At 34.4% G+C, this 17586-nt stretch overlaps 1 protein-coding gene across 3 annotated transcripts; it reads right to left on the reverse strand.

Annotated features, from left to right (window-relative positions):
* Positions 1-551: 551 nt before the first annotated feature.
* LOC110319959 (pancreatic alpha-amylase) lies at positions 552-9492 on the reverse strand. Of its 3 annotated transcripts, none has more exons than XM_021195719.1 (10): positions 9304-9492; positions 8827-8973; positions 7622-7810; positions 6672-6902; positions 4780-4913; positions 3914-4036; positions 3722-3821; positions 2433-2551; positions 2200-2325; positions 552-774 (listed from the first exon to the last, which is right to left on the reverse strand). In XM_021195719.1, the coding sequence occupies exons 1-10, from the start codon at positions 9469-9471 to the stop codon at positions 585-587; spliced, it is 1527 nt and encodes a 508-aa protein (XP_021051378.1). In that variant the 5' UTR covers positions 9472-9492; the 3' UTR covers positions 552-584. The 3 variants fall into 3 exon arrangements, with proteins under 3 accessions (XP_021051378.1, XP_021051376.1, XP_021051377.1); XM_021195717.1 differs by having other exon boundaries at positions 554-774; positions 6837-6902; positions 9304-9482; XM_021195718.1 differs by lacking the exon at positions 6672-6902 and having other exon boundaries at positions 554-774; positions 9304-9482.
* Between the last annotated feature and the right edge of the window lie 8094 nt (positions 9493-17586).

Here is a 17586-nt window from a genome sequence, read left to right on the forward strand (position 1 = left end):
AGGATGTTGTTATCAGATGATTCTATGTGAGTTTTAAGATATTTGCCTATTCAAGTTTATTGTTTATGGTTTTTACTACAAAGAAATAAACTGCAAGAATTAAGGGGCATGTGAGATAACAACACAGAATAGCAGATAAAAGTGAAGCCTCATGAATTTAGTTTGATCAACACAGCTCATGGGAAAATGCAGAAAGGTTATGCCACAGCACAGGGTTGTTCAAACATCCTACATACATTCCAGTGCTCAGAAGACACAGCACACATAAGCACATGATAATAAAGAAACAAAGCCAGACATGGTGGCACACACCTTTAATCCCAGCGCTCGGGAGGCAGAGGCAGGCAGATTTCTGAGTTCGAGGCCAGCCTGGTCTACAAAGTGAGTTCCAGCACAACCAGGGCTACACAGAGAANAAAAAAAAAAAAAAAAAAAAAAAAAAAAAAAAAAAAAAAAAAAAAAAGAAAGAAAGAAAGAAAAGAAAAAGAAAAGAAACAAAATAGAAATTAAAAATATAGTACAGAGCATATGAAAAAGAAACACATACAATCGATGCTCAATCCAAATTTCTTTAATATAGATTCTTACAATTTTGAGTCAGCATGGATTGCAATAAATGGGTCTTCAGCAGAGTTACTAATGGAAAAGTGAGCTTTACCATCACTGCCAACATTTACTCTAAGTCCAGTGCAATTGCCATCGACCTTATCTCCAGAAATGACATCACAGTATGTGCCAGCAGGAAGACCAGTCTGTAAAGTGGCTGACAAAGCCCTGAAAAAAAAAGTTAGTATTTAATATATACTCAACCCAGTCAAATGCAGGAAGATCATAAGCTTGTGTGTGTGTATGTGTGTGTGTGTGTGTGTGTGTGTGTGTATACCTATGTATATATGTAATATATATATATCCATCACAAAATAATAAATGCCCAACCTTGTGCTACAGAACAGTAAGGACTCAGTGAAGAGAATCCAAAAACAAAAAATGTGCCTGTGGGAGCAAGTGAACTCTCTATATCAAAGGCATTGTTTTAAATGTGTGTTGGTTTCATGGCCTGTAGTGCCCAGACAGAGAAACACAGAGAACCCAGGGAAGCTCAACAACTAAAGCCCTTCCGTGAGAACTGTCATTGTTTCCAGTCTGTCTTCTGTTGGACATATACTCTGATAATTCTTTTAAATTTTAATACCATTAATTCTTCAAAACTTCTTCAATTACATGATGCCACAAATAATTTTTTCCTAGAATTAAACATAATCTTGCATTTCTGTGGACACTTATTAAGTTTGTAGTAGAGAAGTGTCTGCATGAAATAATTCTAGTTCTCCTAAACAACCAACCATGTACTCTTTCAAAAAAAAGTTACATACTTCAATCATTTTGTTGTAGTCAATCAAGCATGCATTATGGAAAAGTCTTCTCAACCTGATAGAAAGTTGATTTTAAATTGAGAGGGTTAACTGACTCCCAAAGAGATTCTCTAAGCTAGAATTCTGTTTCGTTTTGTTTTGTTTTGTTTTGTTTTGTTTGTGAGACAGGGTCTCTCTTCATAGCCATGGCTATACTAAAACTCGTTATGCAGATCAAGATGAGCGCAAGTGCCCAGCAATATGGGTGCTTCAGCCTTTTCAGTACTCAGATGAAAGGCTGTGAGCACCACTCCTCATATCTGACCTAGATCTGAAGGAACCACTACAGGTGAATAGACACTATTGAAGTTTTTAAAGGCAGAGTAAGTAACCTCTTGCAGAAACTCATAAACCAGAGTCAATACACATATGCCGTTAAAATATTTAAAGCACATTGACAGAAAATTGAAAACTCTGTAAAATTGATAAATACATAAGTAATAATCAAAGATACTGGGGAAAGTATTCCAGTACTAATATGGCCCATTGTTTTATGATGTTACTCTTTATATGCTTTGTGAAATATTTCAAATAAGTGCATAAATATGAATGTATGCTATGTCATTGTGGGCTGTAGTTAAAGATCACAATAAAAAATTTTATTAACACAAGGGAAAAATAGGAAAGCATATATCATATTTCTTATTTATACTGAACACTTAATTGTGGCTTAAATTCCTTGTCTACAAGATTTTTCACATATGAAAAATATAAATGAACAGGAAAAGAAAAGAAGCATCTTAGAGTTTAATATTATACAATCCTTCTTTAATCACTCTCCACTTACCAGTCATCATTGTTAAAGACAATGAATCCTCTGTTTCCTCTGCCAAAAGCTACTTGGTTGCTGCCATTATCCCACCAGTTTGCAAAAGGCTGACCATTGACGACATTTCTGAAGGCAACCATGTTCCTAAAAGCACAATATCATGAGAAATGCTGGTACCCTTTAATTCAACAGTTTAAAATAAAAGGTTAAGCAACTTCCTTATTATACAAGATATGTAGGGGACATCCCACCTGATTTGACGCCATCTATGTTCACAGACCCAGTCATTGCCACAAGTAGTGTCTGCATTAATGGTCACTTCTTTTGTTGCTCCATTGTTATTGGGTGGTCCAATCCAGTCATTCTGATCCTTAATTATTAAAAGAATCCCATCATTTGAATGCCTGTAGCTCCCTGACTCTTGCCACTACAGAAAACCAAACCGAAGCCCACTAGGCTAATTCTGTCTCTGCAGTGTTATCTAAATCCTTCAGTGTTTTCACAGACCTTCACTGAGTTCTTAACTTATGTGCAAATTGAAGTTCTCTAGGAACATACTAAAACAAACTCCAGTTTCTCCCTGAAATATTTCCATCACTATACACTACATGAATGTATCTCAGTATGTACATAAAAGAAAGACATAGCTCTTGGCTACTATAAAAATTAATCATCTATGAAATTTTTCTAATATAACAATTTCTAAGTTATTTTTACTTAATTTCACACCAATAGTTTATAAAATGTACTAAAATGTTCTGACATTCTTAAGTTTACCAAAGTATAAGTGAACATCTTATGATGGCAAAATATTTGAATATACCTTTAAAAAAAGATAATTCTACTCATGAAAGCCCTTTAAAAAAGAATAAATTTCAATACACAACAAAGGGATTATATTCAAAGAAAATAAAAAGTAACTGACAAATTTATAGTAAAATTTATATATATATTTGATGTGTCTCTATAAGGCTAGTATTTTCCACTGATATGATATTTCACATAGCTTATAAGATATTTGGTGGTCTCATTGGTTAGTTAACTTTTGAAATTGTCTAAATGTATGAAACTAATAAACAAACACATATTGGATATAATTCAAGGCATGCAGTGATTTCTTTATCAAATCACTGTTCTGTGATTCTCACAAATTCCTTTCTACTATAATTTACTTAATCATCATCAGATAAGATGCTTTCTAATTATACAGGAAAAATGAAAGTATTTTTCATATGATAGCATTTATTGTACCCAGGGCAGAAAGAATTTGGCATTCTTTTTGGTCTTAACAGGCATAATTCAATGTTAAATCTATGAGTCAAGGGTTTATCAGGCATAATTGTTTTTACTCTGTATTTTGATATTATTTCAACTATTTCATTTTCACTATCAGGTACTTCTTCCTTACCCTTACTTTAGAAAACTGCCATGAATGAACACTTAATAATAATTCCAAATGCTACCAAAGGCCTATGAACTTAAAACAGAACCACTTTCTTCTCTTAGATTAAAATATGCATTGGACAACTCCAAGACTTACTTTTCCATTCTGGAAATTTCTATTCCAACGGTAACTTGACATTATTCTTGTGAAACCATAAGGGTGAGCCAACATAAATCCAACAGCCATTTTATACATTCTGAAAGGTTCAAAATATTATTAAAGCAGAAATATATAATACTTTACTGTCATTAAATGCACGCCCAACAGCAGCAAAGAATGTTGTCCTACCTAGCATCCCAGAATGTCAGGATGGACGAACCTCCAGCACCATGTCCTCGCTGATTGTCATGGTTGTCCACAAACACAAGGGCTCTGTCAGAAGGCACCATGCCCCAACCTTCTCCCCAGTTCCTGCATTTTTAAAAAAGCACATTATTCTTCCACAATTCTTATTGTAGCATTACATATGGCATCCTCAATTATCTAAATAAATGACAACTTCATGAGAAATCTTTCATACACACACACACACACACACACACACACATATATATATATATATATATATATATATATATATATATATATAATTTTCTATGGTAACATACATGGAAATTTTATCCACATTTAGGTCTTACTACATAAAGTTTTTTTCTGAAGTTTTTCTCTTTAGATCTTTTTTCCTGTATTGTAATATTATGGACTTGAGAATTAAGATATCCATATTATACAATACAGAATGAAAATGAATTTGTAACTGTGCCTTTAAATTATACACTTTTGAATTTTCAATTTATTCTTTAATGCAGCACAAGGAAATTCCATACTGTGGATACATTATAGAGATCATTTCTGAGTATAACTATTCTTGGGATACTAATCTATCTTTACTAGGCGATGAACAAAAATTCTTAGAATCTAGTAGACTTATCACAACAGGACAAAAATCAATAAGTGATAGTTTGGATTACCACTGCTATCAGATGCTTGATGTACAAAATTAAAAACATGATTAATTAAGGGTTCATAAACAATAAGCCTAATAATAAAAAACTTCATAGTTGTATAAGTTTGGATCTTTGAAGGTGTATCTTATTGATGCCAAATGACAACAAATATATGATAGAACAGATTATGAAATGGTATATATTTACTTTAAATAGGACATCTTCTCACCACTCCACTTGCGAATAACTGTGCCAAGTTTTGCACCATACTTGAATTCTGTCACACGGCCATTTCCAAAGTACTCACTACCTTTAATTGCCTCACCACCCAGATCAATGACCTAGAAGAGACAATGGGGCAAGTGTTATTTTAAGTGGATTTTTAAATCATATTATTGAAAGATAATATTATTTAGAATTATAAAAATAGTTCTATTATTTGAAATGTTACTAATGGCTTTCTGTTTACATACATTCTGATCTTATTCATAAACCACACATCACAATATTGAAGGAGAGCAAACTATTATCCAGATTACAAAGTGTCATTTTTATACTCTAGGATTATTCCTAGAAGAAAAAATTCACTAGTTCACAATAAGGTAACATTTGCTATCTTGTCAATATTAGAAGCACTTACAAGCTAATAAACTTTTCTAAAGAAATTTGAGACAGAAAGGCGCCATCCTCAGTGCACTTCAAATGACATTATTGCTGAAGAAAAGGGATCATCCATTTGCTTAAACACCTACGAATGCTAATAACATGAAACAAAACTCAAAATCAGAAAAACTGACTTGAGACAATAAGCATTATGATTTCTCTGTGTTGGAAAATGATATCTTTAAATATAAGAGATTAATTAATGAAGATATCACTGCCTTGAAACTCTATGGCTGATACCCAGAAAGGCTTGCTGACAGGAGCCTGGCATAGCTATCCTCTGAGAGGCTCTGCCAGCTCCTGACTAATACAGATGCAGATACTCACAGTCAACCATTGGACTAAGCCCAGGGACCCCAAAACAAAGAGTTAAGGGAAGGACTGAAAGAGCTGAAGTGGAATTTGCAAGTCCGTAGAAAGAACAACAGTATCAACTAACCAGACCCCCAAGCCCTACCAGGTACTAAACCATCAAAGAAAAAGTATATGGGATGGGTTCATGGCCCCAGGTACATATGCAGCAGAGGACTGCCTTATCTGAAATAAGTGGGAGGGGAGATCTTTGGTTCTGTGGAGGCTTGACGTCCCAGTGTAGGGGGATGGTAGAGGGGTAATGCTGGAGTGGGTAGGCAGGTGGGAGAGTACCCCCTTAAAGGCAAAGGGGAGGGAGATGGGATGGGAAGTTTTTGGAAGGGAGACCAGGAAGGGGGAAAACACATGAAATCTAAATTAATAAAATAACCAAGTTCTAAAAAATAATTAAATGTGGTATTTCTGATTAACAACATTTGTACTTTTAAGGACAGAATGATAAGTCTACATGTGACTGAGTTATTAACCTACATTATAATTATATGCTTAGAGAAATCCAATATCCAGTTTACAAAATGAGTATATTTAAAGAAAATCCCCTGGAGCTTTAAATCCTATGCAAAGAACTATAGAAAATAGAGGAAAAGTGGATACAGGGAGTCTTGTTGAGGGAAGAGCACAACTATTGGTTGTCTAGTACCAAAAAGTCATCCTTTAAAACACACATATGTGGAGCAATATCTGAGCTGAATCACTTACATATGAAGCACTATGAACGATATCACTGTTATGTGTCTTAGTACATGCACACATATATACGTTTATATATATATATATGTGTGTGTGTGTATAAATTGTACATAATACATACATACATACATACATACATACATACATACACACACACACACACACACACACAGAGANAGAGAGAGAGAGAGAGAGAGAGAGAGAGAGAGAGAGAGAGAGAGAGAGATATATGAGTAAGTAAAAACAGAGACCATGAACTTGAAGGAAAGTATGGAGGGTAGGTACATGGACTTATGTAGAGGTAGGAAAGGGAAGGAAGAAACACTGTAATTAAACAATAATATTAAAATTTAAAGAATTATATATTGTTCTACCTCTTGGAAAATAAAAGGTCTGCTTCCTTGGGAGAACCATTTTGTATTTAGATTATGTAGTTTGTCCAAAACTGCCTTTATGTCTCCAGGCCACATGTGCTTAGCAGCATCAAGTCTGAACCCTGCTACACCAATGTCAATGAGATGGTTCATATAGTCAGCCACCTTGGTACGAACATAATCTTTCTCAAGTGCAAGATCCAGAAGACCAGATAGACGACAATTTCTGACCTGTTGGGGAAAAAATAATTGATTTATAAAAAGTCATTTCTGCCTGAGAATTCATTTTTGTCATTCAGTCATTCACACATTTATCAATAGAAAAATTTTATATGGGTTTTAATTGGGACATGGAATGTATTGATGTTCTAATGTGGACGCAAACTATTTTTTGTAATTGTTATAAATATAAAGAATATTAGAGATTAAAATAGGTGAGTATTTTAGTTGGTCTATTTTCATTTCTAAGATTCCCTCTTTTTTCTCTCTGTCTCTGTCTCTCTGTCTCTTTCTTGTTCTCTCCATATTTCCTTCTCCATTTCTTTTTTATTCTTCCATCATTTCTTTATTTCACATAGGTCAGAAAAATCAAAGCCAAGAAGTTACTCATATTAAGTACACTGCTACAAAATTGAGACTGTAACTCAGTTTCTGAATATTGTTTCTATTTATGATTTGTATTTCTAATGTTTTACATTTTATCATATTTATATAATTGATTAAACCAAGCTTTTTCAGACACATTTTCAAGAGAGCATTTCTCCCTTTTCTCCCTTCATCACTGACCTTAGTATATCCTTAGAAAATAATGTAAAAAAAATACAGGACATTTTCCTTTCTATTATTTAGCATTCTGTATTAATAATATTCTTTTTCCTGTGTCCAATAGCATTCATAAATTTCTGTGCATATGTAGAAACATATATTATTTCCATCCTTTCTTTCATTACCTGATAAGCATCATTGTAGTTATTAATTTCTGCATTACATTTATTATCGTTAAAATCCCAACCAGAGTATGGAACTGCTGGGAATTCCCTGTTATTTGGATTGAAGTAGCTTCCACAGGTACTGCTTGTTCCTGCAGGATTGCCTGAGCCACACATGTGATTAATGACAGCATCCACATAAATACGGACCTAACAAAGAAAAATTCATAGTTTAGTTGTACTCAAAAAAAAACTGTAGTTACATTACAATCTCACTGCAAATCTCCAAAACATTTCACTTCCTGCTTTGTAGGAAACTACTGTGAAATAAGACCAACTATAGTCATTATATGTGGAAAAAGATATAGAGCTCTAAGCAGAAAGAAATAGACACTACCAGAACTACAAACAAAAGTTCCGTTTTGACAATGTAGGACATGGTATAAATTTGAGAGACTATTGTATTTGACATATTAAAGGGTTACAAGGAGAAAGGACATAGCTTAATCTATATACTACATGGCTAAAGAGCAGAAGAAAGGTACAGATCTCTTCATCATAGAACAAAGCAGGTATTTACCACCTAAAATGATGATAGTGGAAGAAAACCTAAAAATTGTGGCTATAAAATGATTTAATCATCACATATGAATCGGTGCCCACAGAAATACTTTAGGATGATTTAACATTTATTAAAAGTCAACATTTTACTTTATGAGTACTATTCCTTCAACATCAAAAAGTATGTTATTCAAGGATTTCAACAACCAGACGCCCCAAAGCTCCCAAGAACTAAACCACCAATCAAGGAGTACTCATGGAGGGACCCATGGCTCCAGCTGCATATGTACCAGAGGACGACTTTGTCCTTGTCGGGCATCAATAGAAGAGGTCCTTGGTCCTGTGAATGCTCAATGCCCCAGTTTAGTGGAATTCGGGGGCAGAGAGGGAGGAATGAGTGGGTGGGAGGGGGAACACCCTTGTAGAAGCAGGAACAGAGGGATGGGAGAGGGGATTTCTAGGGGAAAAATGGGAAAGGGGATCATATTTGAAATGTAAATTTTAAAAATCCAATAAAATGTTGACAATAAGATAGAACTGTATTTTAAATAACTCATAAAGTTTAAAGTAAAATTTTACAAATTTAAATCTTACTTAAAAAGAAAGACACAAAGAGAAATATCTCCATATATAATAATTTTTAAAGAAAATGTGTCTTCACTTACACCAACATTGTTGCACCTTGTCACCATGTCTCTGAATTCATCTTCATTTCCAGACCTTGTGCAAATTTTATAGCTGATTGGTTGGTATCTTTCCCACCAAGGTCTTGATGGGTTATGAACTACAACGTTTTCATTGGGTGGAGAAACCTACAAATAAAATCATTATAATTAGTACCAGATTATGGCTTACATTACATACATAAATATTGTAGAAAGCTATCAATAATCTGACATTATTTTTCAACCTATAAACATTCCCTTCTGTTGCATCTCATAATATCACCAGATATTGTGGAAGGACATTGCAGAGGTCCTTTTGATATTCTACAATAAATTCGAAGGTGCCACAACTACCAACCTTTTTCCTTTCTCTGTCAAGCTATGTGGGAAATGAAGTTGTGCTCTCAAGTCACTAGTCTTGATCAGAATATTATGTGAGCACAGTAAGTTCTGCATTTATTTGTGAAGTAATCTTACCTGCACCCCTCCAAATCCCTTAGGAGCTAAGTATCGCTCACATTCCTTGGCAATATCAACCCAGCGCCACTCGAACAGGTGGACAATAGCAGTCCTCCCATCTGNAGTATGTGGGTCATATTGAGCCCAGCAGAGCCCAATGAGGGAGAGCAGCAGGACGAACTTCATTTTGCTTTGAAGTTGTCAGTGTTCTTTCTACTGCCTATTTATATTTCTACAAAAAGTACACTTTCCAAAGTAAATGTTCATGAGTAAATATTTAAAGTACAGTCTATCATTCGAAAGAGATTAGTAGCAATGATGTGCACAGCTGAAGGTTCTTCAGAAACTCCCATGGAGAATAAACTTAGTTCTTTTAAATATCAATTATTAATCGACTGATACTCTATCTTACTTTTAGTGACCTCCACCAGCTCGTACAAGGAGAATTAAACTGAAATCAAATGTATCTGGGACGTTACATCTCTAAATCTTTGTATTGCACCATTCCAAATAGGAATAGGATTATCAATTCATTTCTTTTTGTTTCCCCTACTTAAGATTTTTTTTGTTATTTCAGTATTTTCATTTAATTTTCAGATGCTGCATTGTGCCATGCACCTATCATCGCAGTAAAAAGAGAATGAAAAAAGTTAAGATTTTGTGCAAGTCGCCAATTTATAGAAAGTACTCTAAAGAAAGAGAATTATATAAGGGAGGTAGCATTAAATTTAAATACCTCTGGAATTGTGAAATATGCATTTTCCTTTCATCAATCCATAGACTGAAACCTCAGTGCTCAAAGCAGTAGAGTTCTTTGTGCATGGATTAGTTTTTCTCCTTAGCCAAATATCTTTTCTTCCTGACCTAATAATTCATACAAAGTAAAAATTCACTCCCTTTCCAATCTATGTAAAATCCTATAAAAGAAAATTAGAGTATAAGTCAAAAAGCAACATCCTCCTTCCTTCCAGCAAGTGATGAGTTAGTATCCTATTTTACCAAGGACTGACTGTTAGGGATATAATGATAAAGTTGCAGTTGAAGTTAATGGAAAGAAAAGTAAGCTTGAAAGATTCTGCTGAAGGGACCATGATATTGCGGCCTCTTGTGAGGCTATGCCAGTGCCTGGCAAACACAGAAGTGGATGCTCACAGCCAGCTATTGGATGGAACACAGGGTCCCCAATGGAGGAGCTACAGAAAGTACCCAAGGACCTGAAGGGGGCTGCAACCCTGTAGGTGGAACAACAATATGAACTAACCAGTACCCCCTGAGTTTGTGTCTCTAGCTGCATATGTAGCAGAAGATGGCCTAATCGGCCATCACTGGGAAGAGAGGCCTCTTGGTCTTGCAAACTTTATATGACCCAGCACAAGGCAAGGCCTGGGTCAAGTAGTGGGAGTGGGTGGGTAGGGGAGCAGAGGTGGGGGGAGGGGTATAGGAAACTTTCGGGATAGCATTTGAAATGTAAATAAAGAAAATAATAATAATAATAATAAAAGAAAAGTAAGCTTGATCATAAATATAATTGAAGCATTAATAGTGTTAATAACATCATTTATGGGATATAAAAATAAGTGAAATTTACAAAGGATAAGATAGTAAGTCAGTTGAGTTCAACATAGGCATCTTCCCAATTCATTGTTTAGGAAATACTTTACTAAAGAAGTGACTGTGACACTGGTTTTAATGATGAAAAACAAAAGATGCTTTGAAGACCAGAAAAGCCAAACCATGGCTAAGTAAAGCCTACAGACAAAATGACTGTAGAATACTGGAGAGACACTAATAACAACAAAACTGTCCACAGAGCTAAAGTGTGTATAGGAGGGCAAAGATGAAATCAGATGAGGCCATTGTGTAAGGCCAAGTTTCAGAACAGAAATCTAAGACTGTATGAGGAATAGACAATAATATAATTATAATGTGTTCTGTGATCAAAAAATGGATGGAATAAAGAAATTCTAAGTTCCAAAATCCAGGTATTGCCCAAGGAATTGAAATGAGCAATGCCCTCATTATTACAGAAATAAACACTAAATGAGAAATTGTGTGATACACTCAATTCTATTTCTTATTAAAAAAAATCCATTCACCTAAAAAACTATGAAACAGAAAAACTGAGGAAATCAATTATGTTCTTGTAGAAAATAACAAAGGAATTATTTTTCAATATGTTTAATTACACTACAGTTACTCTTTGTTATAGTTGTCTATTTATTACACTGGAATACTAAAGATGTGCTTTCCAGTAGAAGAGCCACCAGCAGCAATTGGCTATTAAGCTGTGAAATGGTAAACATTTTTACTTCAAGCTAAACTGCTTTTAAATAGTAGTATACTAATAGAAAGGAGTACTTATATCATACTGTTTGAACCTGAAAAGGACATATCATGATACATTAGGTGAAATAAGATTATTTTATTAACATTAAATCTTGTATTTTGCCACATTTTAATTGTCCATTATAAATGTTAATTAATATACATGATTTGTACGATAATCTCTCAGAACTGTTCTATAGGAGACGCAGCTCATATACAGAAACAAACAGCAACAAAGTGCAGGATAGAGTTACTATTTTAAGAAAATTATGAATTAATTGCTTTGGGATCTTATTAACTCAAAAATCAAAACTGATTGCTAGGAATGAATAAAATAATTTATTTAAATAATGGGTTTAAATTTTAGTAATATATAAGATTAAATTTATTTTTTTGTAAGAAAAATATAAAAAGTTATAACAGGATAGGTGAAACTGTAAGTTGTCAAAGTTGGTATGTGTGAGGGAGCAAAGGGTGTCAAAATTGATTGGTTACTCCAAAGTTGGTAAAAAAATGAACAAAATTGTTGAATGCTTAAGATCTTTTAGACAATGTTGTTTTATTTTATTTTTATATTTATTTCTTTCATTTGAATACTTCATTTACATTATTTTAAGTCCACTCTGTCTCTCCTCCAACCTCTCCCCTCATGTTCCATTTAGTAATCTACATGTGCATATATATTTAAGGATGACCATTTGATAAGATAATATAAAAAGGAACTTGTTCAGGGAGAAGTCTGATTGTCACTCTTTTAGCAGTCATTTATTAGCAGTAGTAATTCTCCTACATGCGAGTTCTTATGAAAGTCCCTTCAGAAACCATGGGGTTTTTTTCTTCATTTTAGAAGAGCATTTGTTTGATTTGAAGTCATAGACAATGGAGAACAAATGTTAGAAACCTTGCCTATTAGTAAACCAATCAGTAATGAAGTACTGCAATAAGGGTGGAAATTATGAAAGTGAATAAAATCATTATGCCAAATGATTAGTGTTTCCTAGTATCCATATCTATGTGGAGATTCTTCCTACATAATCTATGAGATAGACTTTTACCTGGCCCTGCCCAGTGCTTTATTAGTCAATGGAAAATAAGTAGAACTTTTATCAGTATTTTTCCAGGGATGTAGGGAAATTTATCTCTTGTATATGTATGACTGCTATACCATGAGCAAAACTTCAGGCGACATGAAGAAGGATATTGTTGTCCCTCTTTGTGCCAAAGATTTGTGTTAGCTGACCAGTTATCTACTATTTTGTGACATGTCCAGGCGAGCTCAGTAGAAGTACTGCCTGCTCCACCCAAAAACTTATGATACAAGACATTTCATGCATCAACAACTAAATAATGAGCAGAGAATTGAAAGAAAGGTAGAGCAGTGTTGAAGATGAGATGAGAGGTAAAGTGTTACTATAAATGTAAATTGTGAAATGTCCTTAACAGGGTCATGTGTTTGAGCACTTGGTCCCAAGATGATTGTGCCTTTTAGAAAGGTAGAACACTGCAGACATGAAGTCCTACCTGCTGACCATTGTATCTTTTTCAAACTTTTATTTCCTGTATTTCTGCCACTGTTACTCATGCTGATGATGTAATTCTCTGCTGTTATTCTATAACATTAAAACCTATAATCATTGTAGATTGGAGACTATTGGTTCTCCAGAAACTTGATGCTCAATTAAGACTGCTCAGTCATTTCCATGCATACTAATAAACTTCTGATTCTCCAGTGTGAAGATAACCACTTGTTCAATACCCAGACTGAATCATAAGGACAAGTTAGTAAAGATCTATTCCCTGGATAAATATTTTGGTTAAGTGACTCTTTTGCTCTAGAAAATCTTGACTAACTCACAACGAGAGGAGGTAGATTTGGGGAGACAATAGAGAGGGGGGAGTTGGGTAAGAAAAGTGAAAGGGATAGAGGAGTCAGAGTGCCAGAGAAGAGGAGAGCTTACAAAATTGGTAAAGACTGAGTACAGAAATAGTATCTAATTATATTTAGAGGATGAGTTCATACTCAAACAGAAACTCAAAAAGGACTCTGCTACTTAAGTATTTGCTAAACAGAAGAATGATGCTGACCTTATATCACAAACAAATCTAGGAAAGACTGGAAAGATCTACTATAGCATATCCTGATATTCAAGTTCAGTGCTAACCCATGGAATTATAAAAATGAAACTTGAAGGTTAATATGAAGAAATGAAATGTTTGCCTGAGAAAAAGCACTTTCTATAAAGCATTAGGAAATGAATTGAATGTTCAGCTTTCATAAAATTGCCTCCATACTCATATGTCTGTAAGACAATTAAGAGGATGTGACTGAATGATCAATCCTAGGAAATCCTGGTTTACAAGATGGTCCAAAATGGTAAGTCTCAAGCTCATTCATAGACCCAATGGTGAATAAGGTAGAGAGTGGTAGAACAGAACAACTACTTCCTTCTCTGGCATTCAAGAGGGATGATCCTACAGATACATTTGCACACATATAACACCACACCCATACACACCCTCAAATAACTAGATATGATGAATAAAGCAGATACAGTTTTGAAGTTTTAACACTGCAATGATAATTTGAGGAACTGCATACAAAATATGTAGTATTAATTTATCAGTTGTCTGAACAGAACAGACATCACATTTTGGCATTTGCTAAGCACAGACCAATGAGCATTGGCTTTCTTATCAAGCTTTCAATTCCCAATCTTGCTAGCTTTCTGGATATGAAAAGGAGGTTCTAAAAAGTTATCAATGATCTTATCCAAGGTATATCTTTATGTGCTACAATTAAGGCCTGCTATCCATGATGTATCCATGATGTATCTATAGTACAAAAAGTGCTATGACAGTTGCCACTTTGGATCTGAGATTTGCTCCATGGGAGGAAATATGTACTTGGCACTGTAAACCTTCTCAAAACAATATGACTTTCTAGGTCACTGGCTAGAGTCTACTACCAATGGCTTTGCTAAATAGAGATGTTAATATGTCTTATAAATATGCATATTTATACTCATAGACTGGAGAAATTCTCAGTTTTAGAGAAGCCTCATACAGACGGGGGTGGCAATCAAGTCAGAGACTCCTAAGTCATCAAGGTACTGAGAATAAGAGAGAAATACGTGTTCATCCCTAAGTAGGATATAAATACAACTCACACCAATGTTCTTTGGGACATAGTAGAAGAAGAAGAATGGTATTGTGACAGCTAGCAGATGGGAAGAAGCAATATGTAATGCTGCTTTCAGCATGCCATTGCAAACATAAACAAACATCAGCTGAGACTCACATAGAAGCAGGTAAAGATACTAGAAAGTAAGAGCTTGACTACTCAGAGAGAATGGAGTCAACAAGCAGGAGAAGAAGAAAATTGGAAGGGAAGTATGAGACAATACTGTATACAGCATTGGTCGAAACTTTTAAAACGTAAAATAGCACTAGGCTTGTAGGTCAGTGGTAAAGTATCTGCTTAGCATTTATGAGGTTTTAGTATTTACTAGCAATGCACATATATAATGGGAGATTTGATAAGATTTTACCAGAAAGTAAGTATGTTCTGGGATAAATATATATTCATGTGTATTCACACATATATATATGCATATACAATATTTATGTCTACTACGTCATTTGACAGTAGTCATACAGAGCACATACTTCTCAATACAGATTACATTATATGTCTTAGTTCACTTCATAACTTTATGATTAGAACCTTTGTTCTTCCTTCATGTAGTAATTCATAAAATATTTAATAGGAAAATGTTAACAATAATTACATGTTTATAATTTTAATGGAAAAGCTTATTACCTTGGCTTCCTGTTTATTTATTTTGTAATTACTGAATTGTCACAGTGTAGGCCATAAATGTATATAATTAAAAAAAATATATAAAAGGAAAAAAGTTAAAAATCATATCTAATGTTACAAAGAAAATTCAAGCTCAAAATTACAGTGTTACCCAAAGTGTTTTTCTAATCAAAATTAGAGAAAAAGTTTCTATATTTTTATTTATTGTCCATAATATAAATACTATTACAGAGGAATGACTCTTCAATAAAACCAAGATTTCTCTTAACATATCAAGTACCATGATTTAAACATTTAACTCACAGTTAAATTATAAAAATTTATATAATTTGAGATCTATGTAGACATAAAGGAAAAAGTAGTAACCTTTACTACTGTTTGCATTTTGTAGCTTCCTATTTATGCATGCACTTGCACATGTGTGTGTGTGCGCACGAGTGCACACGTGTGCATGTATGTGTGTGTGCGTGTGTGTGTGAAAATTGTTAACAAAATTGTTTCTCTGTGTGTAGACTTTTCCTTTGTTGTATACTAAGGTCTTACGAATGCAAATGAATTAGTTAACATTGACCAATGAGGCACACTCCTTTTCCCATTACATTTATTGCCCTAGAAGGCTCATAGTTAGTTATCTTTATATCTTTAATAAGGTACTTAACTTACTAAAACTTTATGAAATGACTTATTGTTACATTTTTGCATATAATTTTTATTAATAATTATTTTATTTATTTACATTCCAAATGTTACCCCCATTCCTGGTCCCCCCTCCACAAGTTCTTCACCCCATCCCCTCTCCCCTTTGCTTCTGAGAGGGTGCTCCCCTACCAAGTCACCCAACTGCCACCTCACCCTGCTAGCATTCCTCTTCCCTGGGGCATCACATTTCTACAGGATTAAGTGCATCCTCTCCCACTGATGACAGACAAGGCAGACCTGAGCTATCTCGGTAGTGGAGGCCATGGACCAGCACAAGTATATATACTTTGATTGGTGTCTTAGCTTCTGGGAGCTCTGAAGCATCCGGGTTAGTTGATACTGTTGTTCTTCCTATAGGATTGCAATCCCCTTTACCTCCTTCAGTCCTTCCCTAAATTCTTCCTTAGAGGTCCAGGACCTCAGCCCAAAGATTGGCTGTAAGTATGTGCCTCTGTCTCTGTCATCTACTGATAGAGCCTCTCAGAGGACAGCCACGCTAGGCCCCTGTCTGTGAGCACAACGTGCCATCAGTAATAGTGTCAGGGCTTGGCTGCTCCTGGGATGGATCACAAGTTGGGACGGTCTCTGGATAGCCTTTGAAAAGGCAATCTTTTAAATCAATCACTATATTAGGCCATACCTTCGGTATCAAGGAAGGTAATGGGATTCTAGGCTGTAAAGAGCCCATTGATTGAATGATTTTATTATCTGTTCTTATATGTGTCAACATATTACATTTTTTTCTGTTTACTTTTTAAGGTATTTTATTCCTCTTTTATTACTTTTATTTTTTTACAGTCCAGTCATATTTTTTATATTCATCATTAAATATTGAGTCCTTTCATTTTATCAATTTCTTCACTCTTCAATATTTTAAAGACTTAGAAAGCAATATTTGGTAGAAGTTAGTCAAGTTAATGGTTACTCTTATTGTAACACAGGTTTCTCTAAATTAACATTGAATTCTGCACAATTGCTTCAAATCAATAAATGCTCACTTGACCGTGAGTCAAACCCTCACAAAATGATATGAACTTAAGTTTTGGAAAGTCTCATGTGAAGGTTAGAGACAAAAAACAAAGATAAAGTTTTTCAAGTCTGACAATATTGACACATTTTGAGCCAAGAGTCCATAGTATTTCCAATGTAAATAGAACATTCTGTGCTCTGGGGCATGCTAACATAATCTATAAACAACCCCCCCCAAAAAAGAGGAAGAATAAAACCTTAAATGACTTAATGATATCATATTGATACCACTTTATCTCAGCACAGAAAGGAGAAGGGAGGTCTGTCTGAAACAAAAAAAAAAAAAATGCATTCTATGTTCTTAAACTGGAAGAAAACTAGATCTTTATTGCCTTACATTATTACTAACCAATTTTTAAATTTATTTATTTTATTTATTATTCATTTATTTATTTACATTTCAAATGTTGTCCCCCTTCTGGATCTCC

This window comes from Mus pahari, chromosome 4, assembly GCF_900095145.1.
Source record: "Mus pahari chromosome 4, PAHARI_EIJ_v1.1, whole genome shotgun sequence".
Lineage (NCBI taxonomy): Eukaryota > Metazoa > Chordata > Mammalia > Rodentia > Muridae > Mus > Mus pahari.